This window comes from Cheilinus undulatus, linkage group 16 (genome assembly GCF_018320785.1).
Source record: "Cheilinus undulatus linkage group 16, ASM1832078v1, whole genome shotgun sequence".
Taxonomy (NCBI): domain Eukaryota; kingdom Metazoa; phylum Chordata; class Actinopteri; order Labriformes; family Labridae; genus Cheilinus; species Cheilinus undulatus.
This window is the reverse complement of record NC_054880.1, coordinates 4414073-4428963: the sequence shown is the minus strand read 5'-3', so window position 1 is coordinate 4428963 and position 14891 is coordinate 4414073. Positions and strand designations below refer to the sequence as shown.

Here is a 14891-nt window from a genome sequence, read left to right as displayed (position 1 = left end):
ACAGCACAAAGCAGGAATAAAAACAGCTTAAAAACAACGGAGGTCTGCTAAGTCCAAAGTCCGAGAGGGTGGGATCTAGAGGCAGAGTGGCAGATGTCTGTTAGTTGATGAATGCTTTTTGAAAGAGGAAAGTTTTGAGCTGTTATTTGAAGGATTCGACTGTCTGTGGAGCTTTTATATGGTCAGGGAGGTTGTTCCAGAGGTGCAGAAGGCACGGTCCCCCATCCTGCGGAGCTTGGTTCTGGGTGTGAGGAGGCAGTTTGAGTTGCTGGATTGGAGGTGTCTTGAGGTGGTTTGGGGGGTTTAACAGTTCTTTGAGATACGATGGGGCATTGCCATAGATGCACTGGTGGGGTATTTATTTCAATAACACCAAAAGAATTCAAAGAATCAATTGTCTTGGACAAAAATAAAACATAAAAAATTATTAGTTCATTTTTTCTGACTTCACCGCGTCCATCCTACTGGAGTCAGCTATTCTGAATATTTACTAGAAACTAGTAGCACAGAAAACACACATAATGTCACAGCTTCTGTTCTTACTCTGGTGATAAACCAGTGAATCCTAAAGGGGACAAGTGTCTTTGTGTGATCGGATGATTTTGTAGAAATCTGTTGAGTTTTCAACAATTATGTGAGTATGAGGGTATTAAAATAAATTGTTATTTATCAGAGACAGGCTAATATATTTCACTTTTCTGTTTTTCAATATTTTTTAATAGATTAAGAGATTGGGGTGAAAGGGATCTCACTGGGTCAATATTTGCGACACTGATCTAATCCAGCAGAGGGCGGTAATGCAACGCTACGGATGCAAACCGCCGTAAAACAAACGAAGAAGAAGATAACCAGAACCGGAAGTGCTGAAATGCTTACTCACTTCCGCGTTTAGGACTCTGTTAACACGAAGAGAGAGAAGAAGATGTCCAAGGTCCGGGCCAAGCACGCCAACTGCTCTGTTGTTGACTGCTTAAACGAACACAAGAGTCTGTACACCCTCCCCACGGCTGAGGAGCTGAAGAAGCTGTGGATCAACTTTATCTTTGACGGGCAGGTCCCCCCCACCACCGCTAAGACCCTGTATGTGTGCGCCAACCACTTCAGCTCGGACTGCTTCGTCAACGAGGGCCAGTTCTACGCCGGGTTCGCCAGTAACCTGAAGACCAGACCCGGATCACTGCCGACCATCCGCAACCCGTCTGCCAAATACTCCAAAGGAGCTGTAAGTCCGAGCATCATAGCATGATGTTAAGATGTTAAATATAATGTTGCTTCACAGCTGACGGCTAGCATGGTAGCCTGCTGGATTAGCATGGCAGCTAATGCTGTTAGCTTCAGTCAGACAAAGAGCCTCACTGTTGAAAATACCTTCATAAGAGCCACAGTTTAAGTGGTCAAAGTGGCATTAATAATGGTTAATAACCGGCAAAAATGGGCGAAAAGGGGCAAAGTAGGCATAAAATGGTACAACTGAAAAAAAATGGGGAGCACAATTGGCAAAAAAGGAAGATAAATTACCAAAAAATTAGCTACAGGTGGCAAAAATGGTCAAACAAACAGCAAAAACATGTCAAAAATGAGTGTAATAGTGACTAAACGGGCAAAAGGGTATGAAAACATGGGCGTAAAACAGCAGAGAGTGGCAGAATATGGGAAAAGAGTGGCGTTTAATGGCAAAAAGCAGCTTCAATAGGCAGAGCAGGGCAAAAAAGGAGAAAAATGCAATTAGCAAAAAACAGGGTGAAAGAGGGGAAAAACTGGTAAAAAGTGGCTTAAGAAGTGGAAAAAGAAGGCGTAAAGCAGTGAAAATGAATTTAAAGTGGTAAAAAAAAAAGGTGCAAATAAGGGCAATGGAAATATACAGACAAAAATAAAGGCTGATAATTAAAGCCACCTGTATAATTGTGGGAAACAACCAGATTAATCTGACTTGCAGTGGATGATATCTGAGGTCAAAGTTTCGGGTTTTTTTAGGTTTTTCTGGGGGAATAATGTTTCAAATGAGACATAAAGGAGCCACAAATCATCACAGAAGATCCACTGTCTAAACCAAACTTTATCTCTCATTATTCCGTTTTTTTGTTTGTTTGTTTTGAAAGAATGTGGCAGAAAAAGAGCCTTTTTCCTCCCTTTTTCATTTCTGTCACAAAAATGCAAAACAATACATTTAAACAAAGGGCTCCATTTTTTTTATTGAAACTTTTTCTATCAATTCAAACAATTACATTCAAGTGCTGCAGGTTGAAGATATGTTCTAAGCAGTGTTAATTTCGTCGACTAAAATTCTGACTTTAAATGTTTGTCGACAGCATTTTTTCCATGACAAAAACTAGACTAACAAAAATAAATCTGTGATGACTAAAACTAGACTGAGACTAACAAAAATAGATCTGTGATGACTAAAACTAGACTGAGACCAACAAAAATAGATCTGTGATGACTAAAACTAGACTGAGACCAACAAAAATAGATCTGTGATGACTAAAACTAGACTGAGACCAACAAAAATAGATCTGTGATGACTAAAACTAGAATGAGACCAACAAAAATAGATCTGTGATGACTAAAACTAGACTGAGACTAACAAAAATAGATCTGTGATGACTAAAACTAGACTGAGACTAACAAAAATAGATCTGTGATGACTAAAACTAGACTGAGACTAACAAAAATAGATCTGTGATGACTAAAACTAGACTGAGACTAACAAAAATAGATCTGTGATGACTAAAACTAGACTGAGACTAACAAAAATAGATCTGTGATGACTAAAACTGACAAAAACTAAGTTTAGTTTATGTCAAGATGACTAAAACTAGACTAAAATGTGATGTAGTTTTTTTTGTCGGACATTCAAAATCTGTGATATTTTTCTACTGTTGGTAAATCTGATAAAAAATATGCATCTGTATCTATTCTTCTTCTCAGCTGTAGAAAGCAGGGACCCCAGGTTTGTCAGAGAACTCACTACCATGATTTGGTACCATATTTAGGCAAGAGAATAAATGCTTGGACTAAAAGTAAAGACTAAAATGTGAGGACTTTTATGGAGTATCAAAAGTATCAACGACAAAGAAACACCTGATTAAAAGAGGAAAAACAAAACACATAACAGAAACAGTGGCCTGAAGACAGTGGAAATACTAAGGGGCTGTTTCTGATTGGATGATCTTCCACAGTCTGGAGCTTGACGAGACAGTCTCAGACTGTATAAACTTCTGTGTAGACACCGTGGTCCCCAAAACAGATCACCCACTTTAAAAGATGACAAGCCACACATAACAGAGGAGGTTAGCGCCTGCATCAGTAGAATGAAGCAGGCTGTCAGACACAACGGCCGCAGAGGTGTTGATTCAGCATCTGAAGGGCAAGAGAGAAACCCAGAGCTTCAGCTCCATGGACAATAAAAGGCTATGGGATGGTCCGAAAAACATAACATGACTAAGTAGGAAGCATATTGTCTGTATGGATGAACAGGATAGAGCAGGCAGACTGAATGAATTTTTCTCAAGGTTTGAAACGTCTTATTTTTCAGCAGTCTTTAGCCAGTCATACTGCCCCCGCCCTCTGGAAAGAAATCAGTTATTATATGTGTTCCCAAAACATCTTTTCCATCTGATGATACTGACTTTACACCTGTGACCTTAACATCAGTGATGATGAAATGCTTTGAAAAACCGTGGTAAACATGCTCAGATCAGAAGTAGCTCCCCTTTTGTGCATACAGACAAGGGCGTAGCACAGAGGATACCATTATTAGTGTAACACACCTTATCAGTAATAGGGCTGGGCAATTCATGGAAAACTAGATGAAATCACAGTAGGGTCTGTTGTGATTTTCAAATCGCAGAAGGTGCAATATTTATTTAATCTTAAATTTGTGTCAAAATACCACTTTAAAGCTTTTTGCAGCACAGATGTTATGCATTACATATGCCTTTGCAAGAGCCACATTGTAAGTGGTGAAAAGTGGCAAAAACGGGTTATAGTGGAAATAAAAAATAAGTTTACTTTGGCAAAATTGGTCAAAAGGTGGCAAAATGAGTGAAAAGTGGCACAAAATAGTTACAACTGGCAAAATGCTAATAAAAAAGTGGTATTCAATGGCAAATGAATTTGAATTTGTAAAAACAACAACAGAGTGTAAACTGTGAATTTCCCTTTCAGGGATGAATAAAGTACGACTTTACTTTAAAAAAGGCAGCTTAAATGGGTGAGACGTGACAAAAAGCAACAAAAATGGGCAAAAAGTGGAAAAAACATGGCATAAATGGGCTTGTAGTTATAAAAACTGATTAAAAGTGGCAAAGAAAATGAAAAAAGGTGCAAAAAAATTGCAAATAAGGGCAATGGAAATATACAGACAAAAATTTTAGTTAACAAACAAGCAAAGGATAAATTCAGAGGTCCCTTTTTCAGGTTTTCTGGGGAAAAATATTTCAAATTAAGACATAAAAGAGCCACATGTCAAATATCACTGGTCAAAATACCAGTTTAATTTTTTTTTTTTTTTTTTTTGCTGCAGAGATGGTATGCATTACATATGCAATTTTTTAGAATAGTCGACAAAAATCTTTTCTTTGGTACATTTTTTCACATTAAATATGGGAATGACAAAAAAATATAACTTTTAATAACATTTTTCAGTTGTTTTCTAGTTTTCTGTCAAATGATTTCTGAGGCTGGTTTCAACCAGGAAATGGAACTGCCAGAAAATTGCAGACCAGCTCTCAAAGATCCAGCTAATTAGGCTAAGTTAGACCAGGCTATGAAGTGTTGAGCATACTGTAGGTGTTTGAGCTTGTTTATGTGCGCTGTTAAACAACATTGTATTTCTACAAATTAGGGTTTTTTTTTTTAGATGCCACTGCTCCTTCCCCAAGTGTCCTAGTTTTCTTCTAACGACTGGGCCATGCATTACAATGCTAACCCCACAGTGGGAGTGGGGGCTTCTGTAAAGTATGCAGGCACATTAAAACATGCTGGCTGTTCAAGCTAGCGCCTGTAACACTTCTGTTGAACATCTACAGAGAAGAACTGCAGCGGTAGTTTCAACAACTGTGAGAGGAATAGAACAGGCAATTATTTTCATCTGGAGTTTATAACTTTATTTTATTTACAGGTTTTTGTAATATCACATCAGAGTTTACACTATAAGTGAAAAAGTCTTGTAAGCCACATCCTTTTAGAAGCGAATGCATTTGTTCTGATCATTTGTGAAGTACTTGTAGCTCCTGCCAGGACTACAAAAATGAGACGTCTGTTTTCTGCTTACAGGTCAGCACAGCGATACAGTTTTCCAAAAGAAGCGATGTTGCATGCCAGACCGACCCCTCAAAGTTACGCACCGTTGGCACACAGCTGTCCATGAAGACTCTTCAGCCTCACGTCAGGAGCACAGGTCTGCAAACATTTGATGCCTCAACTTGTGATAAAGTTCACAATCATTCAGCTGTTATAGAATTTAAACAGTACTTTCTTTCAATCTAGTGTCACATCGCTTGTTTATTTTCCCTTTTTTATATGAAACATCATTGCAGGTGTGTCTACCACCTCTTCAGATTCTCTCTTTTTCTCCTCGGCGTCACTGAGACCAGCAAAGATAGCTCGCCTGGACATCAAGGAGGAGTGGGATCCATTAGAGGGCAGCTCTTCAGAGGCTGCTTCAGAAGAGCTGTATGCTACCTATGACCCTGAAAACTCAGTCCCAGCTCTGAGAGAGTCAGAAGTGAGGTAAGTTATGCAAATGTGTCATGCTCTTCTGAAGACTGCTCCAGCTGTGTTAAACACATTTATGTATTCTTTTAAACAGAGAGGAGGCAGCTACTCCGAACCACAAGAAATACATCGTGTACGAGAACTGCATAGTGGAGGTGTTTGCAGTGTGCCCGGTCTGCACGCAGCAGTGTGACGTGCAGACCCGGAGGCTGGGACAGTTCTTACATGTGGAACAGCGATGCCCCCGATGTGAACCTGCGAGGAGCCAGCTGTCCTTCATCACTGAACAACATTACGGGGTGTGACGCTGCAGCGGTGCAGTGAGGAGAGCAACGTGATACTGGGGGTGACAGGAGGGCTGACAGGTATTTATAATTTACAGACTAGTTCACATTCGACAGAGAGATTGTAGAAAGTTAAAAAAAAAAAAACTGTTGCCCCACAACCAGTATTAAAATTTTACAGGGTACAAAAGTTTCTGATTTCACTTTTCTTTCTATAGCAGTGATACTCAACCTGTGGCTCTCCAGCTCTACGTGGCTCTATAGTGACCAGGCGTGGCTCTATAGTGACCAGGCGTGGCTCTATAGTGACCAGGCGTGGCTCTATAGTGACCAGGCGTGGCTCGATAGTGACCAGGCGTGGCTCTTAAGTGACCAGCCGTGGCTCTTTAGTGACCAGTCGTGGCTCTTTAGTGACCAGTCGTGGCTCTATAGTGACCAGTCGTGGCTCTATAGTGACCAGTCGTGGCTCTTTAGAGACCAGTCGTGGCTCTTTAGAGACCAGTCGTGGCTCTTTAGTGACCAGTCGTGGCTCTATAGAGACCAGTCGTGGCTCTATAGAGACCAGTCGTGGCTCTTTAGTGACCAGTCGTGGCTCTATAGTGACCAGTCGTGGCTCTATAGTGAGCAGTCGTGGCTCTTTAGTGACCAGTCGTGGCTCTTTAGTGAGCAGTCGTGGCTCTATAGTGAGCAGTCGTGGCTCTATAGTGACCAGTCGTGGCTCTTTAGTGACCAGTCGTGGCTCTATAGTGACCAGTCGTGGCTCGATAGTGACCAGTCGTGGCTCTTTAGTGAGCAGTCGTGGCTCTATAGTGAGCAGTCGTGGCTCTATAGTGAGCAGTCGTGGCTCTTTAGTGACCAGTCGTGGCTCTATAGAGACCAGTCGTGGCTCTATAGTGACCAGTCGTGGCTCTATAGAGACCAGTCGTGGCTCTTTAGTGACCAGTCGTGGCTCTATAGAGACCAGTCGTGGCTCTTTAGTGACCAGTCGTGGCTCTATAGAGACCAGTCGTGGCTCTTTAGTGACCAGTCGTGGCTCTATAGTGACCAGTCGTGGCTCTTTAGTGACCAGTCGTGGCTCTATAGAGACCAGTCGTGGCTCTTTAGTGACCAGTCGTGGCTCTTTAGTGACCAGTCGTGGCTCTATAGTGAGCAGTCGTGGCTCTTTAGTGACCAGTCGTGGCTCTTTAGTGACCAGTCGTGGCTCTATAGAGACCAGTCGTGGCTCTTTAGTGACCAGTCGTGGCTCAATAGTGACCAGTTGTGGCTCGTTAGTGACCAGCTGGGAAGAATAGACCCACCCACAGATTTGGCTGGGCCCTGATAAACCCAGAGAGTGGGCCCTCAGTTGAAATTTACTGATGATATCAATGCGTACCTGTTGGATCAGTAGCAATGTTGCTAGCATCCCGGCTAACAGTTTCCCTCATGTTGGAGCTAAGAAGTGTGTCAAACTTTTATTTGCTTCCTATGTTGGTATTACTTATATCACCCCTTTTTTTTTCAACCTATTGCCACATCTTTTGCCCACTTTTTGCCACTCATCCTGTTTTGTTTTTTTTCCCCAATTTTGCCACTTTTTGCCCATATTTGGTACTTTTAGCCCCCTAACCCCGCCCAATTCTGCAAGACCTTTTTCTGAAGGTTTTGCCAACTTTTGCTGGTTTTGCCCATTTGTACCCCATCTTGTCAAAATGTGCTACTTTTTCATGCTTTTCGCCCATTTTTGCCGCCTTACCCAGAAGCCCTCCCCTTTAACCCCCCCTATGTGCAGCCTTGCCGAAGTGTCCTGGGTTTCTAAGATTTTACCAACACCTTTCTATTTTTAATTTTCTGTACTCCCAGACTCTACCAGGCTGCCGTACACTACAATGAAAATGCCTCAACAACAGAGGGTCCACTTTCCACCAGCACTGAGGGGAGACTGCAGAGGTAAGCCAGTAAAGACTGAGCCGACATTCAGTATTGCTGAATTCTTTTATTTACAAAAAAAAAGGAACAAAAAACTCTGTACATATTGTGTGAAGTATTGTGTGTAAATCCACCTTTTAAAAAAATAAGTTGGATAAAAGTGTGAAACGTTAGAGGGTATTTAGGACCACACTTTCAGTCGTTTTCTCAACAACAAAGCAAAAAAGTTAAATCTTTTTTCTGTCTTCAAACAGGATATGTGGCCAACATTGTGGATCTTTTATTCAGAAATGTTTTTGTGGACCCAGCAGCAAACACAGGTGCTGTTTTGGCCTTCCCCATCCCTGAGGACCTGTGCGGCCTGACAAAGAGGAAGTCGTAGCCAGCTATATATCACGGTTCAATCAAGGGGCGGTCTGAAACCTGTGTAGTGGTCTTGGGCATCCAGACTCTCTGCTAATGAGTAGGACCACACAGGAAGCGACGACAGCCCGCTTTTTGCTCCCAAGGAACCCCTGGCACCAGCTCACGAAGCTCCTGAAGGCTCGATACCTGTAGTGACTGAAAGAACTGGACAGGACACTTAGACTTATAAACATTTTTCTAAAGTGTTTTTCACATTTTTGTTAGATTTGTTGAATCAATATTTGTTCAGTTTTGTGTATATTAAGTTTTCTGAACAGCAGTAATTTTAATTCTTATTTTGTTTTGATATTATTACCGCTGATTCTAAGTGCATTACTGAATGTTCATTAATGCTTTACTGGATTGATGGAATTCATGCTTAATATGCACAACATCTACTGATGGAAAACTTTAATATGCATCCTGATGTAAGGAAGATTGCATAGCATTTTTTTTTAGACTAAAACAAAAACGTAGATTTATGAGCAACAAAGTTTCTGGGAGAATATCGTACGGACAAACGAGAGGAAACTGGAGCTTTTGGACAGTCACATCAGCTCTGTGTTCACAAAAATGAAGCATCCAAAGAAAAGGAGACTGTAGCTACCAAAATACCTGGGACAGGTGCAGAAGTCCCACTGAGAAAAATCACTTGACTGCAGTGACTGCCTCAAAAGGTTGTCAACAAAATATGAGGTTAAGAGTAATTAAGAGCTGGGCAATTAATAGAAATATAATCAAAACCAACATTTGGAGCCTCTAACTAACCTGCCCTGTCAATTATTTCAGCTTTTTCCTTGTAATTCTCTCTCCACTAATGCACAATCCTCTTAGAAACACACCACTGGCTGTGCAGTCATGTGATAGGCCGCCAGGTGTCACATGGCATGTAGCCTGCCAGAACCCCAAAGGAGAAGTCACATGACACCGTCCCATTCAGCCTGCTAAAACTCACAGCATGAGCAGTTATTTTCTACTCTTTATACAACACTATAAAAATAATTTATTTTGTTAGCAAGAACTATTGTCTACTTTTCTAGGAGAATGTGACTTTTAAAAAAGTATCATTTCAGCTGATATATGTTTTGATTTCAATAAATAACCATACATTTTTAATCTGCATGTTCCTTTCAGTTATTTGTTTTAAAGTTATACAAATATTTACAGCTAAATGAGTCGGGTGTGGGATAATTGTACATCTATCGTAATCAAGGTAAAAAGTTCATTTAATCATGATTTTGCTTTTTGCCATAGTCACCCAGCCCTAGTTAAGGCTGCAATGATTTTAGTCCAGGCCTGTTTTATTAGTTTTTTTAATGATTCTGTTGAACCATAATTAAAAAGCAATGTCGGATTTACTTTAGTTAATTATCATTTATTATTACTTTTGCCAGTTTAGTTATTTCAGTGGTTTCCTGTCTTTAACAGAAGGGTGCCAGCTATTTTGTCCATGTGTTTACTAAAAAAATATATTTTTAAAAATCCACTTTTTGCATTTTTTTTTTGTTTGTTTATAAAGAACATACCTGCTCAGAAATATCAAGAAATAATTCATTTTTATGAATTTTACCCTTTAAATGACAAGTTTGGGGTAAAAACCCCCGATGTTTGTAAAGTCATAAAACAGAAAAATAAATATTTTCATTTGCAACGTAAAATTTAGATTTCTTTGAAAGTGATCATCACAGCCTTGTATATGTTAATGAGTAGCAGTTTTTTATGAATTTATATATAAACTGTGTATATTTAATTATAACAGTGCAGGAAAAAGCACGAATTGCCCCTCCTGCTGAAATGTCTAACAGTTGATGACTCACAGGAAAAACTGCAAATTTGAAGCCTTGACTCCAGAATTAAATCTAAATCACAAATGCATGTTTTACTGGTTTTAAGTAAGACATTTTTGGCCCTCCACAGCCTGAGTGGGTACAATAAGGCTACAGCAGTGATAATCACCAGGAGGCCTGGGGCCACATCGGACCCCCCACAACTTCCCATCTGAGCCCCAGAGGATTATTAAAGTCAGAAATCTGAGAAGGAAAAATATGGCATGCTATACTTTCACTTTTTTTTCCTTGAATTCTAAAGAAAATCTTCAACCTAGCTAATCAGACGAGAAGCACACTCACATTTCTGTAATTTGGCATAATTAAAAAAACAACAATTATTACTGTCTTTTTGCAATGAATTTCCAAATAAGGCTCTTTGTCAGTGCAGTTTCCCTCCTCTGAGAATCTTCACAGATCTGTTTGCTGCATGTGCAACACAGTGTGCTTCTGACCAATCACAACACAGTGTGCTTCTGACCAATCACAACACAGTGTGCTTCTGACCAATCACAACACAGCGTGCTTCTGACCAATCACAACACAGCGTGCTTTTGACCAATCACAACACAGCGTGCTTCTGACCAATCACAACACAGCGTGCTTCTGACCAATCACAACACAGCGTGCTTTTGACCAATCACAACACAGCCTGCTTTTGACCAATCACAACACAGCGTGCTTCTGACCAATCACAACACAGCCTGCTTTTGACCAATCACAACACAGCCTGCTTTTGACCAATCACAACACAGCGTGCTTCTGACCAATCACAACACAGCATGCTTTTGACCAATCACAACACAGCGTGCTTCTGACCAATCACAACACAGCATGCTTTTGACCAATCACAACACAGCGTGCTTCTGACCAATCACAACACAGCGTGCTTCTGACCAATCACAGCATATTACCATCAGACTCAGTGATAAACATCAAGAGGGCTCCAGAAATATGCAGTTGAAATATCTCCATCGCCCTCTTGTGGCTGGCTGCAGTAAAGCTGATAAGTCACTGTTTAAGGCTTTAAGATCCATTAATTTTGGGAGGAAATAATATTTTTAAAGGACATTTTAGAGAGAAATACAGATTTCATTTCAGCGTATTCCAGGGGTCATCAAGAACATTTGGACAAGGGCCAGATTTAGTCAACAAAAACTCTGGGGGCCAGATTTCCAAATACACAAAAATTAAACTAACATTTTGGTCTGATTGAAATATTATTGCAGTAGTTGTTGTATTTTCCTTGAAACTACAGGACATTTTTAGTCATTACCAGTGAGACCTATCCCTATTATCTATCATGCAGCAGGCCTGACAACAGGATTGGCCGGACCCCTAAAAATCCAAGCGAATGGCTCTCCCTAATTGTCATTTTGGACCAATATTAACCCATTTTTCCCACTTTAACCCCTTTTTGATACTTTTTACCTCTTTAACCCAATTTTTGCATGATTTTAACCCCTTATAAACAACCTTTCCTGCATGTTTTATCCACTTTGTGCCACTCTTTTATCCATTTTTGCCACTTTTCTTCTATTTTTGCCACCTTTTAACCCCTTTTTATTACATATTTACAACAATTTTTGAAACTTTAAAAGCATTATTCCCACTTTTAACCCTTTGTTGATACTTTCTGCCCGTTTGTCTCATTAACCCAACTAGTGAAAGATTCGAACCCCCTTTAAACCACTTTTTCTGCTTGTTTTATCCCCTTTATGCCACTCTATTATCAATTTTTTCACTTTTCTTCTATTTTTGCCACTTTTTAACCCATTTTCTTTACTTTCTTGCACTATCTTTTGTCATTTGTAACCAATTTTTGACACATTTTAACCTATTTTTTTTTACAACTTTTTCTGTCAGTTTTTGCAACACTTCTGCCAACCTTAACCATTTTTTAACATCAACTAATTTTGAGAGTAAATTTCTGTAAAAACAGATCAAATGTTCATTCATTCTAAAACTAGTTCAATGTTAATTGTTTGTGGGACAGATTTAACAGCTGCAGACATTTAAAGCAAAAGGATACTCTTAACATCTACTTTTCCTCCTTTTCTGAATTTAATGATCTTTCAGGGCCGGGTGGCAAGCTCTGGGGGACCTGATGTGGCCCCCGGGCCGCCAGTTGATGATCAGTGGCATATTCCAATGTCCGTCCTCCACAGTGTCAGAAAAAAACTGGACCTAGTGAAAATGGAGTTGATGATCTCTGGTCTACAGAATTGTTGACCTGTTACAGGCTCTGATAGTAAAGTTTAAAAATTCTAATAAAAAAAAAAACATTAATGTTAGCATTAACACAGTCAGAATAATAATCACTTAAAAAGACCAAAACAGACAAAAACTGCTACACCCTCTATAGGTTAAAACATTTAATGTTTGTCTAATATTCATTCAGACAGTTGATGGGTTTTGGTTCCTTAAAAGATCTACATCATGGGTGTCAAACTCAAGGCCCGGGGGCCAAACGCGGCCCGCAGTGTAGTTTTACCCGGCCCACAAGATCATTTCATATTTTAATTAGAAGTGGCTCACCAGAATAAGGTCTGCAGATTTCCTTCAGTATAAAAACGTAAATTTAACCTTGAAGATTTAAAAAAAAAAAAGTTAAATTGTAAAAATCTGAAAAAGTAGAGTAGAATTAGTCAAAAATGAGGGAAAGAAATTTGTGTTTTCATTTCATATTTTCATTTTGCATCCCAAGATTATGACCTAAACTTAGGATTTTGACTTTTTATTTCATATTTTGACCTTTTAAATTCATAATTGTGACCTTTTAAACTTCTAACTTTGACCTTTAATCCCATGTTTTCACTTTTTAAACTCCTGATCGAAAATTTGATCTCATATTTTGACCTTTTAGACTCACAGTTTATAATTTTATCTTCTATTTTGACCTTTTAAACTCCTGAATTTTTTACATCTCATATCTTGAACTTTAAACTCATGATTTTAACTCTATCTCACATATTTGCCTTTTAAAACTTTATTTTCACTTTTAATTTTATATATTGACCTTTAGGACTTATTAAGTTGGCTTTTTATCTCAGATTTTGATTGTGATTTTTAATCATTCTGACTTTTTTTTAGAAATCTTAAAATCTTTTATCATCTCTGGTTAATTTTCCCTATAATTCATTATTTGTGAAAACACGTTGTTAGTTTTTAGTTAAGTCTCGACCCTCTAAGGCCCTCAGGTTGGACCTAAATCCAGATTCGGGCCCCTGATTAATATGAGAGTTAATCAGAACTAACCTCTGTGTGAACAGACTTCCGGGTCCAGACCAGCGTCCTGTAGTTTTTATGGTGGTCTTTCTCTGTTGGTTCTCCTTCTTTCCTCCTCGTACTCTGCTATCGTTGATTCAGACAGCTCAAATATCTGCTCAGCAGCAGCAGCAGGTCTCTGGTTCTCCAAAGGTCCCAGCATCTGGACTTTAAACTTCTTCACTAACTCTCAGGAACTTCCGTTAAAACTGTTCTGGCCGTGAAGCTAGCTCCGTTAGCTCCGCTGTAGTTCAGACCTTTAACCATGTAAAACAATGCTGACAGAGCAGGAATATTTAAATATATAACTAAACGGAACGTTAACAAGTCAATCCAAACGAACAAACACGCGTTTTTCAGTTCACTTTAGATGAATGCTGGTAAGAAGAGAGTTCACGTTAGCACAGCAGGTAGCGCTGCTTCTTCTTCTGTGGTTTTTATGGCATGCTGCAACCATTGCTCAGAGGTGATGACCGCCACCTACCGGACCGGAGTATAGATTTCACTTTACAGGTTTCTAATTAGTGGCGATGCTGAGCATCCACACTATTGATATTCGTGTCAGCCATTTTGTTTTTTATTCTTCTTCCACGCCAGCTATCTCCTCCTCCATCATTCAACTGCTTTGGCTTTTCTAATTTCTACCTTATATAGTTTTTTAAATCGAGCTATTTTCATGCTATTTTCAGCTATTTCAATGCTTTTTCAGCCATTGAATGCAATTTTCAGCTACTTTTAGGCCAAAATCAGCTATTTTTATGCTATTTTAAGGCTATTTGCAGCTTTTTGTTAGGCTACTTTCAGCTATTTTATCCTTTTTTGAGCTATTGAATGCCATTTTCAGCTACTTTTATGCCATTTTATGCTATTTTCAGCTATTTTTGTGCTTTTGGCTATTTTCAGCAGTTCTTCCACAATTAAGCTCTCAGCATCCCCATGCAATTTCAGCTGAAATTGCAATTTTGATCTAGTTTTACAAATACAATTTATACAAATCCACTTGACATAATTAAACTATATACCATTAAAATATGCAACAAAAGGCCTTGTGTTTCCTTACAGAAGTTTTAAGCAATTAAAATGTCATTTAAAGGGGAAAATCCCCGAAAATCTGTCAGAATTTTTATATTTTTCATCAGGTCTCGTGTTGATCGAAAAAAGTATTACAAAACAGTGTGGGAAAATAATAATGTACACTATTGATATCACTAATTATGTATGGTGGCCATTTTTGGACACCAGGAGGTTGAGTGTAACATTGTTCTTAGACTTCCAGTGTGGAAAAAAATCATCCCATTAAGATCATCATCATTGACATATCCATTAACCCCTTTTAAAGGAAACCTGATATGCTTGTATTTAATTTAACTGGCATTCAAATGGTTAAATTCCTGATCTTTGGCATATATCCATGGCTGCAATAACAGTGTTAAAATGAAATCCAATTCGCATGTAGTTTTTTGAAATTATTTCATTTTTGTGG

The 14891-nt window shown here is 39.1% G+C and overlaps 1 protein-coding gene across 1 annotated transcript; it reads left to right on the top strand.

The window, feature by feature from the left end:
- Positions 1-890: 890 nt before the first annotated feature.
- LOC121523883 lies at positions 891-10678 on the top strand. Its single transcript, XM_041808944.1, has 6 exons — positions 891-1222; positions 5278-5401; positions 5541-5733; positions 5813-6083; positions 7845-7931; positions 8165-10678. The coding sequence occupies exons 1-4, from the start codon at positions 923-925 to the stop codon at positions 6021-6023; spliced, it is 828 nt and encodes a 275-aa protein (XP_041664878.1). The 5' UTR covers positions 891-922; the 3' UTR covers positions 6024-6083; positions 7845-7931; positions 8165-10678.
- Positions 10679-14891: the final 4213 nt, after the last annotated feature.

What these genes read in the sequence shown, in the direction of transcription:
- LOC121523883 (XM_041808944.1), top strand. Translation starts at nt 923, where the DNA reads ATGTCCAAGGTCCGGGCCAAGCACGCCAACTGCTCTGTTGTTGACTGC. An exon ending in CCAAATACTCCAAAGGAGCT is followed by an intron (nt 1,223 to 5,277) that starts GTAAGTCCGAGC and finishes TTCTGCTTACAG; the next exon opens with GTCAGCACAGCGATACAGTT. An exon ending in CTGAGAGAGTCAGAAGTGAG is followed by an intron (nt 5,734 to 5,812) that starts GTAAGTTATGCA and finishes TCTTTTAAACAG; the next exon opens with AGAGGAGGCAGCTACTCCGA.